Below are 24,750 nucleotides of genomic sequence, written 5' to 3' on the forward strand. Positions count from 1 at the left end.
AGCCTGCAACCAAGCTTTCTACTCTACCCAGCAAGGATCTCATTATTTGATGGAGAAATTAAAACCTTTACAGACAAGCAAAAGCTGAGAGAGTTCAGTACCACCAAACCAGCTTAACAACAGATGCTAAAGGAACTTCTCTAGGCAAGGAACGCAAGAGAAGGGAAAGACCTACAATAACGAACCCAAACCAATTAAGAAAATGGGAATAGGAACATACATATCGATAATTACCTTAAATGTAAATGGACTAAATGCTCCAACTGAAATACATAGACTGGCTGAATGGATACAAAAACAATACCCATAAATATACTGTCTACTAGAGACCCACTTCAGAAAAAGAAGGACACTACGTAAGGATCAAGGGATCGATCCAAGAAGAAGATATAACAATTGTAAATATTTATGCACCCAACATAGGAGCACCTCAATACATAAGGCAAATACTAACAGCCATAAAAGGGGAAATCGACAGTAACACATTCATAGTAGGGGACTTTAACACCCCACTTTCACCCATGGACAGATCATCCAAAATGAAAATAAATAAGGAAACACAAGCTTTAAATGATACATTAAACAAGATGGACTTAATTGATATTTATAGGACACTCCATCCAAAAACAACAGAATACACATTTTTCTCAATCCAAAATGAAAATAAATAAGGAAACACAAGCTTTAAATGATACATTAAACAAGATGGACTTAATTGATATTTATAGGACATTCCATCCCAAAACAATAGAATACACTTTCTTCTCAAGTGCTCATGGAACATTCTCCAGGATAGATCATATCTTGGGCCACAAATCAAGCCTTGGTAAATTTAAGAAAACTGAAATTGTATCAAGTATCTTTTCCGACCACAACGCTGAGACTAGATATCAATTACAGGAAAAGATCTGTAAAAAATACAAACACATGGAGGCTAAACAATACACTACTTAATAATGAAGTGATCACTGAAGAAATCAAAGAGGAAATAAAAAAATACCTAGAAACAAATGACAATGGAGACACAACGACCCAAAACCTATGGGATGCAGCAAAAGCAGTTCTAAGGGGGAAGTTTATAGCAATACAAGCCCACCTTAAGAAGCAGGAAACATCTCGAATAAACAACCTAACCTTAATCAAAGTACACTTTAAAATAAAGACTATTAGAAGAGACAAAGAAGGACACTACATAATGATCAAGGGATCGATCCAAGAAGAAGATATAACAATTGTAAATATTTATGCACCCAACATAGGAGCACCTCAATACATAAGGCAAATACTAACAGCCATAAAAGGGGAAATCGACAGTAACACATTCATAGTAGGGGACTTTAACACCCCACTTTCACCAATGGACAGATCATCCAAAATGAAAATAAATAAGGAAACACAAGCTTTAAATGATACATTAAACAAGATGGACTTAATTGATATTTATAGGACATTCCATCCCAAAACAATAGAATACACTTTCTTCTCAAGTGCTCATGGAACATTCTCCAGGATAGATCATATCTTGGGCCACAAATCAAGCCTTGGTAAATTTAAGAAAACTGAAATTGTATCAAGTATCTTTTCCGACCACAACGCTGAGACTAGATATCAATTACAGGAAAAGATCTGTAAAAAATACAAACACATGGAGGCTAAACAATACACTACTTAATAACTTAATAATCAAGTGATCACTGAAGAAATCAAAGAGGAAATAAAAAAATACCTAGAAACAAATGACAATGGAGACACGATGACCCAAAATCTATGGGATGCAGCAAAAGCAGTTCTAAGAGGGAAGTTTATAGCAATACAATCCCACCTTAAGAAACAGGAAACATCTCAAATAAACAACCTAACCTTGCACCTAAAGCAATTAGAGAAAGAAGAACAAAAAATGGTAATTTCTTATGGTTCATCTATCACATTTAAAAGCTAGCTGCAACTTAGAGCAAGAAGACAGATGTCTTCTTTTCCTCCTAATTCATTCTGGATTAGTGTTTTACAAGTAGTTATTACATGGTGCAGTATTTTATAAGTTTGTATATAAATACTGAGGTCAATTTTTTAACTTAAAGAACTGCTTTCGTACTTATCACTATACTCAGGCATGCAGAGAGAAGAAAAATGCTGAATTACCTTGTCCATTCCTTCGTCCAATATCATCCTTTTTAAATACTGAACCCCCACTGGGGACACACTTTTCACCCCATTCATCCTTTAATTTCAAATCTTCAATCTGGTCATCAGTTAGTCCTTGCATATTGGGAGGGAGAAATACGCCATGTTCTGCTAATTCTTCCATTTCTTAAAAACAAGAGAAAGTTAGACAATATGTATGGTAGTCATCATCATAACACCTTACACCTCATTGGAATGTAAGCTCCCTAGTGGTCGGGGGTCTTGCCCATTGGCTATTTTATTTAACAAACACTCTGATGCCACTTGCTATGTGCCAGACCTGTCCTTGACCTCTGACAAATGCTCACCAATTTGTCCTAGGTCAACCGATGCAGAGAGTCTGGGTGTTTACCCACCGCTCACAGGCTACAGGTTCTGTGCTCTAACCCACTGTGCTATGTTATACTTCCCGGCACTCAGGAAGCACAAATTCAAATTCATTGACAGTCTGAATACACATCCACATAGGGCGTTATGGTTTTCCAAGCACGTTCACATAGCTTATCTCATTTAATTTAACCTTGAGAGGTAGGCCAGACCGTTATCAACATCCTCATCTTCCCTAATTTGCAGCTGTATCACCTGAGGCTTGCTCTGGTCACACTTCAACTACTGCATATAAAACTTTATATAAATACTTTATAAAGGATTTATGTACATCTGATCATTGGGGAGGATGTAAGGCAGCTCATGCCCTTCCACAGTGGCAGAGACAAGATCTTGATTTTCTAGTATCATGTTCACTATTCAGATGCATGCTTTATATTTTTCCTGTTCCATATATATTCACCCCAAAACGAATCCACATTTCAACCTTGCAAAACTGTCTTTCTTTCTTTCTTCTCTTTCCTTCTCTCTCTCTCTCTCCCTTCTTTCTTTCACATGAAAGAGGTAGGCGGAGCTAAGTCTTCCCATAGCACTGTGTGAAGACACTAGATGGCCTGTAATAATACAATACTATGGAACAAATGGTGGAACTTAATGGGCTATTTATGGGATACATATTGTCTCTCTCCCCACCAGACTGTAAGTATCTGGGGGTCAAGAAGCTGGTCTCATTCATCCCTGTCTTCAGTGGGCATAGCACTGGGGCCTGCCTGAATCACGGCTGATAACAAGGACTGTAGACTAAATGAATGGGTTGGGTTTTATTTTTGGTCACGTCGCATGGCATGTAGGATTTTAGTTCCCCCACCAGGGATCGAACCCACGCCCCCTGCAGTGGAAGCGCAGAGTCTTAACCACTGGACCACCATGGAAGTCCCAAATGAATGGGTTTTAAGTTCACTAACATGCCTGAACAATCAGCACCACATTTCAATGGACAATTTCATAGAAAAAGAAGTTGAGGCCCTTTTCTCCCCAAATGCTTTCATTTTAAAATAACACTTAATCGAGCTTCTTTTGGAGTCAGTAAATTTTACTAAGAAACTATACGTATGACCCATAAAGGTAGAAACCACGACGCTTAAGTTGTTCTCCATGGTACAAAAATCACGTGGTGTAATTATAGACACAATCACACCCTAGACCACACCTGGAGTAGCATCCTGTCAAGTACTGCGCTGCCTAATGTGGCAGTTACTAGCTGCACGTGGCTACTTGGATTTAAGTTGAAATGCAATGAAATAAAAAACGCAGTTTCTTGGTGGTGCTCAACGGCCCCCTGTGCTTAGTGGATACCTTACTGGACAGCACAACCTGGTAACATTTTCCATTGCCGGGGAAAGCTCCCTTGGACGGCACTGCTCCAGAGTGTCGAGAGGACAGTGACCAAAACACTGTAACAGGAGAATCAGGCTTTGCTTCCTGGAGAAGGGAACACCAAGAGAGGCAAGAACACCGAGGCTCTCTGTTTCTCACCTCTGAAGGCCATCCCAAAGGTGGGGGGCTCACCACCGGAAACTGCTCTACCTCCAAAGTCTCAAAATAGGAAATTCACTTGTAAAAAACGGCCCAGTGGTCGTGCCACCTCTCACACTTGTTGAAATCCACTACACCGGCTCTTGGGCCCAAGCTTCCGGCTCCCTCCTATGCCTCTTGCCTCCTCTGTACAGGGTCTATTTCGGTTTGCTCACAGCGCCCCAATCCCGGCAACCAGAACCTGGGGTGCGCCCTCCCCGCCGGCTCCGGGAGCCTCTCCTCGCAGTCCACCAGCTCTTGAAGCATCTCTGGCGAACCCCGCTGTCCCATTTCAAGCCCGGCTGCCGCATATCTTCGCAAATCTTCACAAACTTGACCCTCGGCCCCAACCTGCCCAAGAAAGCCTCGTGGGTCCCGCCCAACTTCGTCCCAAATGGCCCAGTTTCTTCTTCCCTTCTGGGGCCCTCGCGGTCCGGGCCCCCACCCCAACCCAGCCGGCAAACTCGCCGCGCCGCCGGGCCGCACCTGAGCAGACGCGCTGCACCTTGAGCCGCGCGTTGTAGACCCGGGCCACCTGCACCGTGAGCTCCTCCAGCTCCGTGCTCCCCGGCGCCTGCAGCAGGAACTGGCTCTCGTCGCCCCGCTTCACGTGCAGCAGAACCATGGTGGCTGTGGAGGCCCCGCCGAGGAGGCGAGAAGGCCCGGAATGAGCGGCGAACAGCGACGACCGACCGACTAACTGCCGCTGGGAGGCGGGAACCCGGGGCTCCGGGGCTCGCGTTGCTGGGGGAACTGCACTCGCTCCCGGAAGTGGCTGTTGCCGGGAGCAACAAAGAAACAGTCTGAGGGCCGCCGCTCAAGGTCAGACCCCGAGGCTGGGGCGGAGACCCCGCCCTCCACTGCCGGGAGCAGGTGCTGGCGAGCAACGATCCACACAGTCTGGGAAGGCCTCCGGGGCCCGCCCGCACCCGGCGAGCCGGATTCGCCGAGCCCTGCTCCCGGAAATGAGTGTCGTCGGGGCAACCCTCAAACAGACCAGCCGGCTGAGTGGAGCTCTGGCCGCCCAGTCGGCTCGCCTGGGGCCCAAGATTCCACCCAGGGAGATGGGTGGGTGGGAAAGAGGTTGCTAGGTCGGGAATGGGTGGGGTGGTGGGAACCCACAGGTGCCCAGCCCCGCAGCAGTCTTCCCACCGCAGCTCCGAGCCTCGGTAGCATTTCCGCCGCCCCCAGTCTCCACTTCCGGAAACTCCTCCCGCTGCTTCGGGTCTGGAGCGCTCAGAAGAGGCTGTCTCGGATCGCTGGTCCCCGGTGTCTGCTGCCTCTCCTCCGGTTTTCAGCACTGAAGGGTCAGGGAGTGTCCGTACTCCTTCGTGGAGGCTGATTCGAATTCACATCTCTAGAGTGGCTCGAGCGGCTGCTGCCGTAGTGACCCTCCCCAAACTATCCAGCAACTCACTGCCCAACAAATTCTTATTAAAGGCAATCGGGTTCGGTGCTTTCTTCCAGGCGCCGGTGACAGGGAGGCAGATTCAGGGTCACTGCTCTCATGGAGCTTATATTCAGTGTAAGTGAAAAAGAGAAAACAAAAATAAACGGATAAGGCAAATTCAAATAGATATAAAAACAGAACAGGGTGACTGCCTTTTTAGATTGGATGGTCAGGGAATGCCTTAAGCCTTCAGGCATTCCTTGGGTGACATTTGTACTGAGGCCTTGATAACGAGGCGCTAGCAAAGCTAAATTAGTGCAAGGCCCCGATCCCTGGTTATCTCCTTGGAAGGGCCATTGCCAAATGCAAATTGAATTATTACAAGCACCTGCCACTTTGTGTACCTGAAACTTTGCCTCCCTCCATTGAAACCCTTAAGTTCCGGGGCAGAGTGGAGAAAGTGTGTGACTGTAGGCCTTGGAAATGCCCAAAGCCAATCCAGAGCCTCATGTGAAGACCGTTAGACTGACGCTGGATAGAAGTGGGATGGCGCCCAGGGAGAGATGTGTTTTCATCTCTAGTACTGTTGCGGCAGGGTTCACCCAAGCCCTGGGACATGCAGTACTGGTCAGATTGGCAAATGTCTCTCTTCCCCAGAGGAAGAAAGTGGCCTACTGTGGTCACTTAGCTCCTGACTGCTGGCTGTAAGATCATCCCCCTATTTCTCCTGAATCCAACTGCGTATCCATCAAGCCAACTCCTGCTTAAAAACTTGGTTTATAGTATAGCCTTCTAAGTAGAGAGAACCATTTATCCACACACTCATGTACTACAGGGTCTCTGGGTATAATTTTTAATAATATAAAATGAATGAAAAGTACAGAAAACTCATGTTTGTACTGGCCACTCAGTTTTGTTTAAATACGTAGTTATCAACTACATATCTGGTGGAAAATCTGCCAGACTGTCACAGGTCGAGCCCTTGCACCATCTTTAACCTTTGTCAGCACTGATATTTGCCTTTGTAGTCCTCTTAACTTTACTCTTTCGTTGCAGTCCTTTCAGTGTTCTCTTTAGGTCTTTTTCTTCTCATACAGGCCATGTCTTACAAATTCTGTGCGTAGCTTTTTCTCAGTGTGGTTTTTTTTTAAATAAATTTATTTACTTATTTTTGGCTGCGTTGGGTCTTCGTTGCTGTGCGCGGGCTTTTCTCTAGTTGCGGTGAGCGGGGGCTACTCTTCATTGCGGGTCACGGGCTTCTCATTGCAGTGGCTTCTCTTGCTGTGGAGCATGGGCTCTAGGTGCGCGGGCTTTGGTAGGTGTGGCACACGGGCTCAGTAGTTGTGGCTTGCGGGCTACAGAGCGCAGGCTCAGTAGTTGTGGTGGTGATGGGAAGGCCTTGTGTCAATGTGAATGTCCTGGTTGTAGTATTGTACTATAGTTCTGCAAAATGTTGCCACTGAGGGAAACTGGGTAAAAGGTAGTTTCCCAGTTTTGGGAAACTGGGATCTCTCTATATTATTTCTTATAACTGCATACAAATTTACCTTAAAATAAAAAGGTTTTACAAAGCCTATTATTCTGTATCTGTAACTTCTTAATCAGAGGTTAATGAACATAACTGAACTATTTAAGAATCAAGGTTATTGTTTTAAATGGCAATCTGAAAAAAGGCAATACTCACAGGAACTACTGGCCTTGGTCTCTTACTTTGGGTCTTTTTTTTTTTTTTTTGCGGTACGCGGGCCTCTCACTGTTGTGGCCTCTCCCGTTGCGGAGCACAGGCTCCGGACGCGCAGGCTCAGCGGCCATGGCTCACGGGCCCCTCCCACGGGCATGTGGGATCCTCCTGGACCGGGGCACGAACCCGTGTTCCCTGCATCGGCAGGCAGACTCTCAACCACTGTGCCACCAGGGAAGCCCCCAACTTTGGGTCTTTTAAGGCAGTCTCTTCTTTCATCTGGCTCCTCATGCACCTGTTTCCCTTCTGCGCCTCCCCTTGACCCCCCAGGCTGTTTCTCTTGCTCTGGGTTAGAAAACCATCATTCATGCTTCACGTGTTATTTTCGAGCCAACAAGATTTTGCATCAGGGCCTCTCTTGCAGAATAAGTGCATGGCTTCTTAACGGTGATTAGTAATCTCAGAATAGCTTTCTTCTTACTTTTAGCCGAAATATTACATAGAGAAGTGAAATGGATGAAAATAAGATCTGGAATCAAAATACCCAATTATACAACAAGAATTAATCCCCAAATGTCACCAAACCCGTATATATAAACTTCAAGGAAAACGGCTGAGAAAAATTCCTCCCTTTTGAGCAAAGCAGTCAATATGGTAAAGACAGGTATATTTATTTCATATGAGAGCGCATTTCACAGGATATGTACAGAGTGTTTCATACCACTGACTTTAATACTGTACTTCTATAAAGTATATAGTTATACTGTATGCCACATAAGCGATAAAATTCTTACATATAAACAGCAATCTACTATAGAGAATGAAGAATTCACAAAGAGATCCTGTGTCTAGCTTCTGCTCTGCTTTTAACAGAACTGGCAAATATTTTAATAATACACAGAATAGTGGCTAGTTATTTGCAGCAGACCTTTAACTTTCATAACTTTGTGCACTTTTTCAGCAACTTGCCAAGTAGAATTTGCTGATAAAGGCTGAGCTGCTACATGATATGTATATTTTAGACAGTAGTTTATATTCAATAGGAAACATTGCTCACAGAACTGCAATCTGCACTAGTGAAGTTTATAATGAATTATTTTGCTAATGGAGAGCAAATATTGAATACCATATATACTATTCACATAGATTTGTTAAAGCCACAGTTTCAACAAGTTAATTCACATTTTGAAGCACACTGCCTATAGTAATACTGCTGTTTAAAATATACTACTGCTGAAATGATTAGAACCCCCTCAAAAAGCACAATATAAAACTCACGAGTTATTTCTAACAGCAAATCCTGGCTGTTAATAGAGAGAGGGTTACTTTTATAAACATAGTATTCTGATAACATTTGAGTATTTAGAAAAGTGCTTTTTTCCTAACAGATTTGCTTTATGCAGTTAAGTGCGATGCAGTCTGCTGTGCTTTTACACTTTACGTATTCTTAAACAGGAACTCTTTTTTCTGATATTCCGCTAACGCACATCTTTAAAGGTTAAATGCAGACAACGGACTTTAGGTCGACATATACAACTCTTTGTATAAAAGGAACGTTAATATAATGGGTAAAGGTAATCTTAAACTGACAACAAAACAACTATTGCTCAAGGAGTTTTCTGATTAGGATTACTCAATGGTATCAAAATACTACATTCTGTATACATTCTGTGTACGTCTTCATAAAATTAAAGCAGGATCAGCTGCATATTGGCAGTGCAGGAGACAAAATCCACAGCTAATTTGAGGTGTAGCCTCTACAAACGTAAAGCAGCATCACAGATGTGTCGTGTAGTTCGTGAGAGGGAGAGAACACACAAGGAGTAGATCCCAGTTCCGCCCCGGGCGGCGCCTGTGGCCCGCTCACCACTTCCAGAGCGGAGGCGGCAAGAGAAGCACGCGAGGGCCGTGGGCAGCGGATGCCTTCGCGTATGTTGAGCTCTAACGCTTTTCACTGAGCTTGGTGGCACGTGCTTTCCCGACTTTCTGGGCCAGCGTGCTTTTTTGAAAGGGCCGGGGTGTCGGTCCACGTGACCGACTGTAACCACACACTACGCTGCTTCCGGCTGCAAGAAGCCCCCCCCCCCCCGGAAAAGCCGGCGCACGTGCTGCAGTGGCAGGTAACAAGGGTGTGGGCGGTGTGCGTGTCAGACGGGGGTGGGTGTGGAACGGTGGTCGATTCTGGTTCCCTAGTGAGATCATTCTAGTTTTAGAAAGAAAAGGAATGAAATATCCAAATTTCATTTTCAGCCATCCTTTAGATAATGAAATATTGAAAGAAGAACTATGTTCGAATTTTTAGGTAAAAATTTGGCCTGATTTAGAGTTTAAATTATGTGTTTTACAAATATGTAAGTGTGTATATATATATACAGTGTATATATATATATCCTTCTAAATTCTGTTTCAGTATAAGTTTGACAGCTCTTTGGTAAATACTTATAAGAACCAATTTTTAACAAGTAAGAAAGGGGCTGGCAGTAATGTCAGCTAGAAGTTGTTTGGGCTTTTTGAGATTCTGTAAAGGAGACTGACAAAGAATTTCTGAATAAGGACTATTTTCTAAAGTAGTTTCGAGCACTTTTTATGGCTTCTACTCTCTCGTATTTATCCAAACAGAAACACACCAAAATTCCAGTTAATAATGAGAAAGGTTTTTCCTTATTTCCAATATACACATATTCCAACTTTGTACACATTAAATAGTGGTACTTCATGACAACATCAGTGCACTTAACCATTACTTATTGCACATAATGAATAACGAATGCCCAATTCTTTTGGCTCTACCCTGCCAAAACTATAAAAACAACTGCTTTCTATTGTATAACATTATCTTTCTGTAAAGTCTAGCGTGGGTGATGCCTTAGAGGCCAAGGCTGTGAAAGGGTCTGCTGGAGGGGTGGTGCCAGGTGGGAGCAGAGGGACAGGAGGCGGAGGTGGTCTTCTTGCTGGCAACACACAGAAAGAGACACTGGTTCCTTTATTCCAGTCATCACTAAAGGTCACCTTGGAGCCAGAAGACGAACTCGGCTGATCACCCAGTAGGTCTGGACAAGTGGGCCTTGACTTTCCTGTCACACCAAAGTCCTCTTCTTCCTCGAAGGTTACCCATCCTTTTGGGTTGCTGCTTTTTAGTGTAGGCGGGCCCTGCGGACCAAAACTGTCCTCAAAGCCATCCAGTGAAGATGAAGGCTTGCTACTGTTCTGTCTGAGAGGCTGCAGAGAAGGGAAAGGACTCTGAGCAACGGGCTCTTCTTTGGAGAACCACGAAGTGGCCTCTGATCCTTGAGATTCAGCTCTAAAGGGGTTTCTGGGAGCGGCAGTCCTGTCGGTGAAAGGATTTGTGCTGCTTGAGCTCTCAGTGAATGGGTTTGGAGAACATCGCGTGTTTTCCTGGGATTTACTCCGGGCTGGAATTGGAGGTATTGTCGGCATGCAGCTTACAGAACTCAAAGTATTCATGTTACTTGGGGTTGCAGAAGGCAATGGAATCAACCCCTTTGGGTTTGGGGTTTGAACAGATGGCTGAGCCTTTGATACAGCAAGCAGGTTCAATGACAGGTCTTCAAATGGGTCGGTCTTTAATGGCGAGTCCAGTCTGATGGCGGAGACCCCGTTTATTTTTACCTGGAGAAGAGAGCGAGCACTGAATAATCAACCAAAAAGCAATATACTTACTTTGAATACCCCCTACTCTTCCTGTCTCAGTTATTCTTCATTTTCGGGGTGGGGGGAAGTATACAAATTTAGAAACTAAAAAGCAGCTTTGCGTGGCTTGTTACTCTGGTGGTTTAAGTAAGATAACGCAGCTGAAGTATTATTTTTTCAAAACTCCCTACTAAATAAATAAGTCCTTTTATTAAACAGAGCTTATTTTATCCATGCAAGTATTGAGATGGTAAAATGGAGAACGGTACAGAATTAGCAGGTGAGTTTTGCTCATGCCCAGTACTATCAGATGTTCACACAAACTGAAGAGATCCATCTTTAGAACTTATGCGAAATCTCTATACATAAACTTCCAGCACCCATCTGTGATGATGATGTGGTTTCACTGTTCTTTTAAATATATTTTCATTGAGATTTAAATATGGAAATTCAACTTTATGGATGAAAATTAATCTTATTAGTATATTTGTATTCACCAGCTGAAAACAACACATCTTTTCCTTTTCTCCTTGGATAAATAAATTTCCAAAGCATTCTTTGCTTTTTAATGTAAGTTCTCCTTTGCAGGATAAACGCTGTGAGTAACGTGACAGTATTCCTTAATTGACCTTCCTTCATCTTGTAAAAATGTTCCAAAACGGATACGTTTGTTAACAATCAAATGCAATGATTGTTTAAAACGGGGTGGTGGGGGAAGTCCCATTTTCTATTTGGTGTATTAATTCTTAAACCAAAATGAAGCCGTGCCCAGAGGGTGCACAGTCCTCTCTACGTGACAGAGCTGGCTGTGAACTGTTACTGGCAGGAGGAGGGGTCGGAATTACTTCACGGTCATGAAAAATCTGCCCTGTGTGCCCACTTCACAAAGAAGCCGGCTGGAGTGGAGCATGGCTGTGGGACTGAGCACGGCCAACTTTCCCTACGGGTAACAGAACTGGGGGCCTGGCCTTATGAGAAAACTGGCTCATCAGGAACTTCATTTTAATAATTTTCAAAACCCTACATAATTATTAAAACTAGGCAGATGACTTGGATATTTATGCCAAATTAAAGGTAAGAAAACAAACCTTTGGGTTGAAAAGGACAGGGGAGGGAGAATTTTAGCTCAAGACTTGCAACGTAACAAAACAGAGCATGACCCAAAATGAATTTAGATCGTTGTTAAAGCAAATAACTGAACATTCATGAAATATGTTGAAACAAAGAGCAGCAGTCGCAATAAAATGTAACTGCATCTTATGAAACAGTAACTTGGTGCTTAAGAATAGGGAAGGCTGTTCATTTGCAAAAGGAAACAGTGTGGATAACTTCGTAAGTGAATCCCTCTCTGTATCTGTTTTATTCAACTGATCTAGAACATACTTTATAATTGAATAAACAAATATGTTTTTCTTTAAACTTAATGTGGCAATAAATTTGTACAAAATTGAAGAGTAAACATGTCACAGATTCTAAACTGTATTCTAAGTGTATTAAAGTACTTGAGAGACAAATTTATTACAGACGTCATAAAATTACAATTAGCTCTACATTACCAATAATGTCTGGATTATTTATGGTTCGTATAACAAAACAGAAGTACTTGATTGGGCCTGGGCCCCAATTCTCCCATGGTAGATACAAGAGTCCACGACATAGACATTACAGGTAAGACGTTTATGCTTGCACAGCTTAGAATAGTAGGCCCTTGCCAAATAAATGCTATACATTTAAATATCTTTATTTTCATATATTAACTTTTTTTCTTTCAAAATAAGTTAAAGGGTAATTTGATAGGAACAGGATCATTTTGCCCAATCAGACTTGAAATTATAATGAGAGCCACACCATCATTCATAACATTAGAATTAATTTATATATATCTAAGCAGGATCTGTGATGACTTGACATTAATGACGATGGTATTTTTACAGAGAAGGGTGTTGGAAAGGCCCTTAAACAATCCTGCTACGTTAACTTTCATCTTTGTAAATCATCAATTCTTCCTTACGAAAAAGAACTGTGCTACTAAAATTATTTTTTTTAATTTCCCAAAAGAAATCTAAGAAAAAAAATTGAATTTTGTATTTATGTAATTATGCCATTGTTAAAACCAAGAACCTTTTTGGTTTTGCCAAATACACTTCTATATACCTAAAGCTTACCTTCTTGAAGTTAAACTTCTTAGTCTTGTTAATTTTTGTAAAAAAACAAAGCAAAAAAAATGGGAAAGCATTAGCAAGAACTAAAATGGTTCCTAAAAATTCAAAATACTAAGAAAAAAAGCAGGTTTTATGGTATGATAATAGAATTTATTAATGTGGACAGGTGGTTTTTAAAATGAGTGAAAATTTAGATGTATGAAGCAAAAGACTCATACATCTAATGTGCTAAGACAGATGAAAAGCACATATAAGATTGAGAAATAATCCAATACCTGTTACCCTGATGGTTGCTCCTGCTTTGAGAAAGGGAACACAGACATCAAAGGAAAGAGTTAGGAGGACAATTGGAGACCAACCAACAACCCTAACAATTCAGCCTTCAGAATACTTTTATTTCTATATTATATACAACATCCAAGAGCAGTGATATTTGCAGGTCATAGCGTAAGACCAAGAGACAATTCCAATTTCTTCTGTCATTTTGAGTGAAAAATGTATTGTTGAATTAGTGTTCAAACTTTAATTTTGTCTGAGGTTGATTACTAACTAGTTCAAAGTGATTATTCCAAAAATAATATTCCGAATAGGGTTTGGAAGCTCTAAAATATCTGAAGCAGCCTGTTATGGATGAAATGTTTGTGTCTCCCCCCCACCCCAAATTCATATGTTGAAAGCCCTAACCCGCAAAGTGATGGTCTTTGGAGATGGGGCCTTTGGGAGGTAACTGGGGTTAGATGAGGTCATGGGAGTGGGGCCCTCACGATGGAATTAGTACCCTTAGGCGGAGACACACCAGAGGGCTTACTCTTTTCTCCTCGTGCAAGCACCGAGGAAAGGCCACGTGAGCACACAGCAAGAAGGCAGCTGTCTGCAAGCCAGGAAAACAGCCCAGAACCCAACCACGGTGGCATCTTGATCTCAGACTTCCAGCCTCCAGAACTGTGAGAAAACAAATTTCTACCATTTGAGCCACCCAGTTTATGGTATTTTGTTATGGCAGCCCAAGAAGAGTAGGACACAGCCTTAAGATAGTCTGTGGGTTTATCATCATTAGAGAAAATGTACAAAATGGCATCACTTTGCAAAAAAGTGAAAAATGGTATTTAACAAATCATCAGGATCCAGGCTTGTTCTATATTACTCAGGTTTTCTGAAGGGTGATACTATCATTAATTCACTTCATAATTTATGAGCTGCAAGGTACAACAAGGTAAGAAACTGGATCCTCTTTTTGTTGTTTAAAAATGAAATCATAATCTTGTCATAATATAGCAGTACTTTTAAAACTTACAGTATTCTCAAGGAACCGTTTGAGCAAATCTTCCCCAATATTTAAAGCTCACCTTATTTTAAAATACCAAAACTCACTTTGACAATTTAGAGAGACACCACTCTAAAATATATTAAGTATTACTAGAGTTTCCTGCCGACGAAACATGAGGCTCCTGAATGTAATGCTTTCCTGATGGTCCTGATGTATCTGCTTTGGCACAGGACAGGAGACAGGAATGGGTCTATACTAAGATACACAGGGAGGGAATTCAATTGATCCGGAATGCTGAGGTGTTCTACTTGCCCTCTTCCCTCACTGGCAGCAATCACGCTGACAGTATAGCCACGATGCTAGTATTTTACTTCTCATTGGATTCCTGACTTCTGGTTCTTAGCTGATAACCAGATGACTAAGATGTTGGAAGTCAGATAGGTGAGGCATTTTCACACTTTGTAAAGGATATAAACATGTTGTATAATCATATGAATTAGAAGAATCTTTTCTATATAGAATTATCGAATCAAAGGACACTTAAATAGTTATAAAAAGTAAAGCTGGGTCATGTGTGTTTTAAATACCTTGTAGATTTTTGGCAGAATTGATAAAGACTTGTAAAAATTACTAAGTGTTCAATTCTAAGACTATTTCATATTATTACCAAAATAACAAATGTCATATTTTACTATCCCATCCTTTTCAACTTATAGCCACTACAGAAGATTTTTAGAATTTTCAATGTCTACTATTTTTTGAATAGGTATTATTCTTATGGTTCAAAGTTCAAAAGGCACAAAAGGTAAAATACTTCCCTTTCCTTCCAGCCCCTCAGCTTTGTAAGCTCCAAGGAGGAAACTAACCACTTTGTGATCCTTCACAAAGACATGAACAAGACCCCACTCCCCCAAAAGAAAAGTGTGTCTGTGTATATAATGTGCAGAGGAATTTGGTATCGGTGATTGAGGCAAAAAGAAGGTTTAAAACAAACATCTTTCATAGTTTTGATGAACAGAATACAAGAGTCAAGAACACAATCTACTGAGCCACACACAAAGCATGGGCTTGCTGTCTGTCACCAAATTACCGCACCCATTCCAATGAAAATCAGAAAGCAAAACAAGCTGAAAAATGACCTAAGAAAATGACACATGGCAGTCATTGGAATACTCATCCTGTAGTACTTCTGTGTCATAGATGACTTTCTACTGAGAATTGCAACCTTACTTGAAGTGTGTCCTTTCTGAAGTTGTTCAGAGTACCATACCTACTTTCAATACTGAAAACATTTATAGAGTTTTAGGAATCAGGGTTCACTTTTACTATGAAACTCATGATCACTTTCTGTCCTAAAACAGCAATACAAAGCTCTAAGATACGGCTACTTTGAAAGTTTCTTGCCCTCCAATTACATTAAAAAAAAAATACAATAGTACACCTCACAAGAAGATGAGAAGAAAAATTCATGATGCACTAAAAGCCGATTGGCAGAGAGAAAATAATAGCTATTTATTGTTGGAAGGATTCCTACAATTATTATACATCTTCAGCATCCTCAAGAGTGCAATGGCGCTGTTTTCTGTGTCACACTCATGAGATAACATTATTTTGATCGTTTTCACTTTGGTGAATAAGCCTGCTGCTGCACGCCCAAAACTTCTAAACTGATCCAATAGTGTCTGAAACTGCTAGAGATCCCTGAGGAAGCCCAGTGCCGGCTCCACCACGGAAAAGAGCTAGCTGTGTGGCATCAGGAGGAATAAGAGCGCTACTGGAAATTAACTCGACTGCCAGCGGTCAGGAGTGATCTGACTGCCTCTCTCTCCACGATGTAAAAGCCAAAATTACTAACTGTGAGCAATAAGAAAATAAATTATTATTGTCCATCCTAATTCATTAACTATTCAAAGTAAATTATGCATTAAAAAACCAGAAAGTCACCAACACTTTTAACATTAACAAGACAAAACAGCCTGGGAGCTGCTTGGAATTCCTTAAAGATCCCTAATCTAGGGTCACTCTCTGAGAACCCTTGATCCAGGCCACAGGTTAGACAAACAGACAGAAACCCCAAACCTCAAACAGCCAAACCATGCATCTGTTGTGTGACTGGTTTGAGATGTCCAATGACATTCGCCCGTTAAAGTCATATCTGAACATGCGATTAAATGTTTGTCTACCAAAAGACAAACATTTGTTAAAAGTGAATCTCATATTTATTTCTTAAGCTAATAATTAAAATAAGTATGTTCGAAGACTATACCAAAGGCATCAAATATACCTCAGTAAAAGAAGAAAAATAAAACAAAACAAAAAATAAGCCAAAACCCTCACAGAAGCGTCCAGATGATCTTCTGCCGGCTGGCAGGACTTACCTGCGGCTGCACTGAAGGCTCAGAAGGCAAGCTGTGGGACGACCTGCTCCGAGGGGGCGGCTGCGGGGCAGACTGAGGCATAGGTGTGGCCACCGGGACAAGAGGCTCCCGCATCTGCTGAACCGGCGGGGCCAGAGAAGGCTGCACAGGAGGGGCGGCCTGAGGCTTCAGTGGTTCAGGAAGAAGAGCCGGCCCTAAAAAAAGTCATTTCCAGATGTTAGGTGTTTTCTAGAAAACCACTTTTTATCCTTCCTTTAGTGAAATGTAAGGGATTCTAGCCCCTGTCCCGCCCACCCCTGGCCCCAAGCAGCCTCATTTCTTGTAGCATAAAGAAAGACACAAGGCTATCCCAATTCGAGTAAGTTGTAAACAGCGAGAGACCGCAGAAAGGAAAAGAAAAAGAAAAAGGGAAAAGAATACAGAACGGCACTGCTGTTTCTAATACAGGGCCTACCTTTCAGTACTTCTGATGGTTTGCTTTGGCTTTCAGGAGTCAGTCTTCCAGCAGACACCCGAGCATGGCTCTGGGGGGCGCTGATCACCCCAGCACGGGGTGGAATAATCTGAAAATGGAAAACGTAACCATTGAGATATTTACTTATTTTCAACAGATAAGATTTGGTGAAAATATTTGCTTTTGCATCTCATGTCATTTCCTCAGCCTCTTGTCATTTTAATGGCTCTCTATTTATAGCCACATCGTCATAAGTTTTAAAAATCTTCCTTTTTATTTTCCACTGTTTACTATGTGCCAGGTGCTGTGTTAATTAAGCACTGTGTAGGCATTTCCATTTCATTGTCCAAATGGCCCTCAGAGGTAGGTATTCTTTTATCATCTCTATTATAAATGAAGATGAAGAAATGTATACAACTTTCCCAAAGCCACAGAGCTAGAAAGTAGAGCCAGGAGCCAGAGTCAGGTCTGACCCGCTGCAGGGCCGTGCTCTTCATCCTGTGCGATGCTGCCTTAATGGGCGACAGGGATGGTATTACAGGTCACGAGGACGTGGAGAGGGACATACACTGTGTAACTAAGTAGCTTATGGAAAACCATGCCGAGGTCTTTTTTTTAAAACACAGATGTAAAACCTCTTGAGTGGCTTACTCGATATGCTAAAATAAATACACTGGAAGACACACTGGTGAAAAGTGTCTTTTCTATTTTCACACGTTTGCTGAAGACTTTAAGCCCCCAATACTCCTTATTTTAAGCAAAAGTTATGAATGTTATCTCACAAAATTCTGACTTTCCTTCCCTATTCTTACAGTATTAAATAAAGAAAGTACTTTGTGGGAAGTGGCAGAATCAATGGATAGCAATTTCCCCTTCTTTGGAAAAAACGAAAGTGGGTAATGGCTCTTTAGGTATACTCCACAGACATTTTACTTTGGAGTGTGATGTTATATATAGAAAAAGGCCTTTAGGTTGGATGTTAAGTAGAAAGCTACAAGAGAAAGAACGAAGTATTTCTATCTTATAAATCTTATGAGGATTCCTTAGAAATTAGAAGTAGTTTCATTAGCAGAAGTTTCTTAATTTCCAGTTACAGTCACAGTTCCCACTTCTTACTCTTCAGCTGGCCCCCCTAGACTGATCCTGGTTTCTGTTTTCTTTCTTTCTTTTTTTTCCCTTTAAGTTACTTGTTCTATCCCAGAGAAAATTTTCACTTCGGTGAATAAGAGGATAATTCTGTGTATAAGAGAACACTGATAAACACGCAGAAAACCACAGATTCACAACACAGGGAAAGGCACTGCAATGCCACCTGCTCTCCTGCTTTTAATACCTTTAGGACCAGTTTTAGTTGACTGACTATCATAAATGGGTTTTCTGAAATCTAATTATAAAATCCTTCTGATTGAAGAATTACTCAGATAATATAAAAAGTTGCCCCAAAACATCACTTCCACATATAGAGATTCTAAGATATTTATGTAGCGACTGTAACTACTTAATTGTATCACTTTTATTCAAATAAGGAAGTATGTTTAGTTACTTTTGAAGAGGATGTTAAAATACTCTTAGTGTTGAAAGGTACCTTGGAGAGTGCCAAGTGCAATTCCCCATTTTAGAGTTGAGGAAACTGGGGCCTTAATGGGCCCCATGATTTCTTCAAGATAACGCATTTCATTCGCAGCAAATTGGGACCTAGAACCTAGACCTCCTGGCTCCCAAGCGAGGTGCTGCCTACCGGCCTGGCTGTACTGTATCCAGCAGGTCCTGGGCCTGTGAGTCCTGCTTGAGGTGAAGGCTGATTGCGTCCTGGAACAAAGACATCGCACCATGTATTTCAGTTTTTTTAGAAAAGAAAGAAACAAGAAACCATTACTTATATCCCAAGTGTCTATTCACGGTCCAGTTTTAAGGTTAAGCTGAATTCAAGTGTTTTTACCTATATTATCTTTCCGTGTCGTTCCAGGGCTTTTGGGTGCTTTGAAGCAGGAAGGAAAAAAAAATTAGTCATAAGTAAACAATCAAGCCATATTGCATAACATTGGCTGGCTGTTCTGTTTCATTACCAGCAGAAATGGGGGCATGAGATGGAAACAAAAGTACTTTGCTTTAGATAATGACGAAGGAAGCGTATTATCAGCTCTGAAGGAAATATCCCCAAAAAGAGAAAAATTAGGATACTGAGAGTGACACTCATGGGAGCCAGCTTAGCACTTGGTCTGATACCTCATTCAGAAGGTCACTTTTAAGGTGACTTTCCCAACAGAGCTCTCTCCTGTGAACCTTGAAAACACACGGTCAGCTTAGGGGGATGGTCACAAGATGCAGCCCCACTGTTTCCCAGAGCTTGGTGGACAAACAGCTCCGGAGCAAACAGACAGCACTACATCTTCCGAGTCACACAGAGGCACCTAATGGCACTGTTTCAGGGCTTCACGCTGTAGATGTCATTATGGATAAAGGAATCTCACGATGAGATCTTTGGGATTTCTATAGCAAAATCCTATGATGAAGGTAGAAGACGGGCACATCTTATTACCAAATATCTGCCTTATGCAAGACAATGTTAAACTACGGTTCAAACTCATTAGAAATGTAGTAAAAGGATGAAATGAAATAAACTACTTTTGGGGCCAAAAGGAGTTAAGGGGACACTCTTGAGGCCTGCATCTCATATTTATTCTTTTTGAAAGGAAATTCAAGTGTGATTGTTCTATGAAATCCATCAGCTTTTTAAGAACTATAATCTTAATGGATGGCTTCTAGTTTTTATAGCCTTTTAAGCAAATTTAGTTCAGCGTCATTATACATTAAAACATTTCTGTTATCTGAAATCATCCGAAAAACACTATATTCTTGGACCTGAATTAATAAGGTTTAATTACAATTAAATTAATAAGGTTTAATTACAATTATTAATTTTTAAAACTCCAGAGTTAGTAGAGTACATTTCTAAACATTTGACTTATTCTGAAAAGAATTTTGAAGGCATTCTTCTTAAAATAACATTGTACAATAATTTCACATCCAAAGGATATATGAAATATATACAACACAGAGTGCAAAACAACATGAGAACTGTGCGGAAATTAAATGGACATCCATTAGAAACTATATACAACACAGAATGGAAAGAGAAAAAAAATACCAAGTTACAAGGTATACAGAAGGATGGGAGGGGGAGTTTACAGTTGGACCAAGAAAAGATTTGGTATGCCTTTGAACACTGGAGGGGCTGACATTTAGAAATAAAACGAGAGATCCATTTCTATGATGCAAAAGTCTTGTTACCTTCCATCTCTCGCCTAGCTACCCCAGGACTGGGAGGGGCTCCAATACCTTTTTAGAGAAAGAACAGAAGCTGTATATTGTTCAGGGCCTGTAGCACACAGAATGAAAGGCAGGCACACAAAACAATTTCCGAGTTAAGCTTACTTTTGCAAAAAATTTCTTTCACTGGTTTAAATTTCTTCAAAGATATCAATACAAACCAAAGTGACTTTAGGTGCCTGGCCCAAACCTGAGTCTGGCCCTTTCCACAGTCAGAATGAAAGAGAAGGACAGTTTGCTTTTTACATCTGACATTACTCGCAGTAAGGAATTGAAAAATATGTGTCATGAAAGCCTTTGCTCTATGATCATCTCATTCTTTACATTCAGAGTTAAATCACTCATAAAAGCTCCAATATTTACCAGTCAAAAAGGAACAAAAATCTTAAAGTTCCAATTTCATATGAAATCTCTGAGACTATATTAGTCTCTTAGAAGTTAGTTTTTGATACATTATTTAAAAAAAAAAAACCTAAAAGTACTGTAATTACTTTCTCTCAGCTTATTGCCTTCAAGCAGTTATTGGTTTATAGGGTTAAAAAAATACACTGCAAACATTGCCTACAAAAGAATTGTGAAGAGAAGCGATTTTTAAAAATTAAATCAGATTTCTAAGTAAGCCACTGAGTTGCTAACATGTATAACTTTTCACAAATTTATTTAGCAACTTATTTTCTATAGATTGTTTTCCTAATTAAAGGAGAAAATAAATACAAGTCTATTATAACTATAAATAAAAGCACAAGTTTGAAACGGGAAAAATTAATGTTTTCTGTAAGTCAACGGAAAAGTTATACTCCAGCAGTATCTTGCAGAGGCCACAGTGCTGAAATAACTTTGCTACCCTTATTATACAAAGTCATTAAAATCTACACACAGCAAAGTCAATCTGTAACAACACACGAGCCAGTCCGCAATGTCCTTAGGCAGCTAGAGTAGAAAGACCAACTGCAAGTGTATAGTGAGCCTTAATGATATTAAAACTGGATTTGTAAAAGCTCTTCTGTGGGACTGAGAAATATTGCCTCAGCCTTTCCTGAGAATTAGATTAAATAAGCTTGTCAAATGTATACCTCCAACTACGCTCTGTGAAAGTTTTCATGTAAACCAAGTAAACTACACTTTTAACAAAAAGTGACCCATGTGTTAGTAAGAATTTCCTTATTGAAATATATAAAAGAAAATTGTTCTTACATTTTAAAAATGAGGCATGAATGTTATGACAAGTTATGATAAAGCCATGCAAAATGAAAGCTGTATTTCAGATAATTATTTTAAATTGCATTTCTAGGACACTTTGCTAATCCACAGGCTACTGGCAAGGGAATGTACTAGAGCTCAAATACAATCTAATATAATCAAATACTTGGGAAACATTCTATACTCATTGTGCCTGAATCACTTTTGAAAGTAGTATGATTTGGGGGAATTAAATCTTTGTAACCAAACTGACTGTATTTGTTAAGAAAAAGTATATCAGGCCTTGATGAGTAACTCACCTCTATCTGGGAAATGGAAGCTCTTGTTAATTTTATTCACTAATAAAAGCAAGCTCTAATCTTTTACTTAACAGGAATATAATGGAAGTTTGGAGCTATTTTTAAGTTGGCATATAAATGTCACTCATTTTGACTTTTATCAAACAAACCTAAAATGTCTTTCAGTTATAGGAATCAAACTCCAAAAATAATGAACCAAGATCCATACATTACAACAAATATAAACGGTTACCTCCAAATTCTTTTCTAGCAGGTGCAGGACTCCTAGCCCCTTATGGTTCATAAGAGAATGTGCAGCAGAAAGGAAACGACATTAAATAAAGAACTGAAATGTCAAAGATTTACTGTAGTATTCATGATGTCAAATATCATGTAGAAACCACATATTCATGTCTTGATGCTATAAAAAAGCTATTATGTAATGCAAATGCTTCTAAACAGAAACAACATTATACTTATTTTAAAAGAACATTTAAACAAATATATAAACTTTATAGTAAATAAGTATATGTATGTTCTTCAGTTCTAATCATGCATTTTATAGAAATCAGTACAACCCCATTAGCAAAAACAAAACAAACCCTTCTTTCACACTTGTAAAAGGTCAGCTCTGAAAACATGTTACAGGAATCTAGTTGAGAAACAATATTTTTCCCTGTTCTGTCACACCCACCACGTTTTTTAGAGAAAAACTGAGGAAGTAGCACCAGTGATAGAAAAATAGTAAAATCTAGAAGCTAGAAGTTCGAAACATGCAAAACATTTTTAAACAGAGTGGAGGGAGATTTTAAATCGAGCAAAAATGGAAATAAAATGGTTTGTTACCTGCAGGCGGAGGCGGTCTTTGTGGGGGACCGGGCGGGGAGGGGGGGGCCGCTTGGGCTCCAGGGACTGAGTGTCAACAGGAGAACCTACCGAAAAAGTACCTGAGGTAAGAGGATCACGTTCCAAGTGGATGTGAGCACAAAGGTACTTTCTATACGCGTATGATAAATTATTTTGCTAATTTTCTAAATTTGTACTACAGTGTAATGTCACACATTTCTGATATCAATAACATAAGCAGTTCTGCTACTACATTACCCTTTGGTACCATGAGAGCAATCAGGCTAGCTCTCTGTGGACTTCTTACCCAGGCCCCAGGTGCTGAAGGGGATTTATCGAGCGGCCCTATTAAGACAGCACAAAGGGGGCTTCCCTGGTGGTGCAGTGGTTAAGAATCAGCATGCCAATGCAGGGGACACGGGCTCGAGTCCTGGTCCAGGAAGATCCCATGTGCCGTGGAGCAACTAAGCCCGTACACCACAACTACTGAGCCTGCGCTCCAGAGCCCACGAGCCGCAACTACCGAGCCCACGAGCCGCAACTACTGAAACCCGTGTGCCTAGAGCCCGTGCTCCACAACAAGAGAAGCCACCGCAATGAGAAGCCCGCGCACCACAAAGAAGAAGAATAGCCCCTGCTTGCTGCAACTAGAGAAAGCCCGTGCACAACAACGAAGATCCGACGCACCCAAAAAAAAAAAAAAAAAAGAGACAGTGGTTATATTATTTAAAAAAAAAAGATGGCATGAAGTACTGTGTGAGTTAAGTCATTTGCAGTGTACTGGCCAATAGAGAGAAGAAAAAGAAAAGGGTGTCTCTTCTCTCTATACCCTGGCTTATCTTGAATTTATTGAATGAAGCCAGTCCTCTAAGAGTAGCATGGACGAGCTAGAGAAGTTTAGGAAATGGAAGGTATTTTCTGAAGACATTGGTTAGCATGGAACAGTGACTAAACCATGTAACGTAACAACCTCCAGAGACAAATCTTCCAACTTTGGAGAAGTCATGACTATCAAGTTGAATTCAAAAAATATATCTTGTCTCTTTCTGCTTCATATTATAATTTAGGTGATGTACAGATAGATAGTTAAGCCCGAATAGTTATGGGTCCTGACTATAACGATAGAAAATCATCAATGATAAGACATGGACAAGCCTGGCCACATAGAAAAAGAACTAAGAAAAATTCTCATCTAGTGGCAGTGATGAGTATCCTTTCCATTTAGGGCTTACCATCTGCGAAGTTTCCTCTTTTGTATACACAGAAAACATGCTACACTTCAGCCTATGGATATGAAAGTTAAAACAAAAATGGGTCTCCAAAGGAGAGGCAAAGGCATCAGAGGTTTAACCGTCTAAAATCAAATGCATCAGCCAGGGAAAGTCATACAAAACTTTAAGTAAAATACACACTTTGTGAAGCTGGGTGCCCGGGTGTTCTTGATGGAGCTCGACTTGGTCTCACGGGAAGGGAAGGCACAGGCCCCTCTGATATGGTAGGTGACTGGCAGGGACTGGTCCGGGGTGAAGAACTTGGGGAAGTGCCAAGGCCAGAACTGGAAGATGGCTGGAGATGCTGAGGAAGGATTTCCTCTACCTCAGCACTGTAGTCATCAACATCACCTGAGAAAGTGCAAGGTCAGCCAAGGTCAGCCAAGTTACCACCAGGTTAACTTTCTCAGAGATTTTTTTCACCAATCTAGGCTTTAAGGGGTTATATACATAAAATAAACACGTTCAACATTACGACACTGCAAACATATATAGGTTAAGCATGTGGGCATATATAATAATTTTATACATATAAAAGTGGAATTAGTGCAAACGCTCTTATAGGAAATGTAATTGAGGACAGTCTTCTGTTTCAGAGCAACAGGAGGCCGGTGGTGACTAACAGCTGGAGCTGGGTTGGCTCCAGAGCTTTCAATATTCCACTGAGCAGCTGTCTCGGTGCTGGCTGACTTGGAAGCTTAATGCTCTCCCTCCAAACCTTCCTTCTCGCCAATGGAACTGCCCGCTCCCCAGTGCCCT

The 24,750-nt window shown here is 40.9% G+C and overlaps 2 protein-coding genes across 3 annotated transcripts in view; both read right to left on the bottom strand.

Moving 5' to 3' along the window:
• CFAP298 (cilia and flagella associated protein 298) overlaps nt 1-5,198 on the bottom strand; it is a 15,962-nt gene extending 10,764 nt beyond the window's left edge. The window contains exons 1-2 of one of the 2 annotated variants that reach the window (XM_024758377.1): nt 4,570-5,198; nt 2,140-2,307 (exon numbers count right to left, since the gene is read on the bottom strand). In XM_024758377.1, coding sequence (XP_024614145.1) covers nt 2,140-2,307; nt 4,570-4,708 — 307 coding nt within the window. In that variant the 5' untranslated portion in view covers nt 4,709-5,198. Of the gene's footprint in view, nt 1-2,139; nt 2,308-4,569 lie in introns of those variants that run through there. The other variant, XM_024758378.1, reaches the window with a different exon arrangement.
• Nucleotides 5,199-7,804: 2,606 nt separating this feature from the next.
• Nucleotides 7,805-24,750, bottom strand: part of SYNJ1 (synaptojanin 1) — an 89,568-nt gene continuing 72,622 nt past the window's right edge. The window contains 7 exon segments of the mRNA XM_024758327.1: nt 7,805-10,784; nt 16,613-16,806; nt 17,067-17,175; nt 18,805-18,875; nt 22,721-22,774; nt 22,777-22,806; nt 24,133-24,342. Coding sequence (XP_024614095.1) covers nt 9,987-10,784; nt 16,613-16,806; nt 17,067-17,175; nt 18,805-18,875; nt 22,721-22,774; nt 22,777-22,806; nt 24,133-24,342 — 1,466 coding nt within the window. The 3' untranslated portion in view covers nt 7,805-9,986.

This window comes from Neophocaena asiaeorientalis, unplaced genomic scaffold, assembly GCF_003031525.2.
Source record: "Neophocaena asiaeorientalis asiaeorientalis breed wild unplaced genomic scaffold, Neophocaena_asiaeorientalis_V1.1 scaffold45, whole genome shotgun sequence".
NCBI classification, from domain to species: domain Eukaryota; kingdom Metazoa; phylum Chordata; class Mammalia; order Artiodactyla; family Phocoenidae; genus Neophocaena; species Neophocaena asiaeorientalis.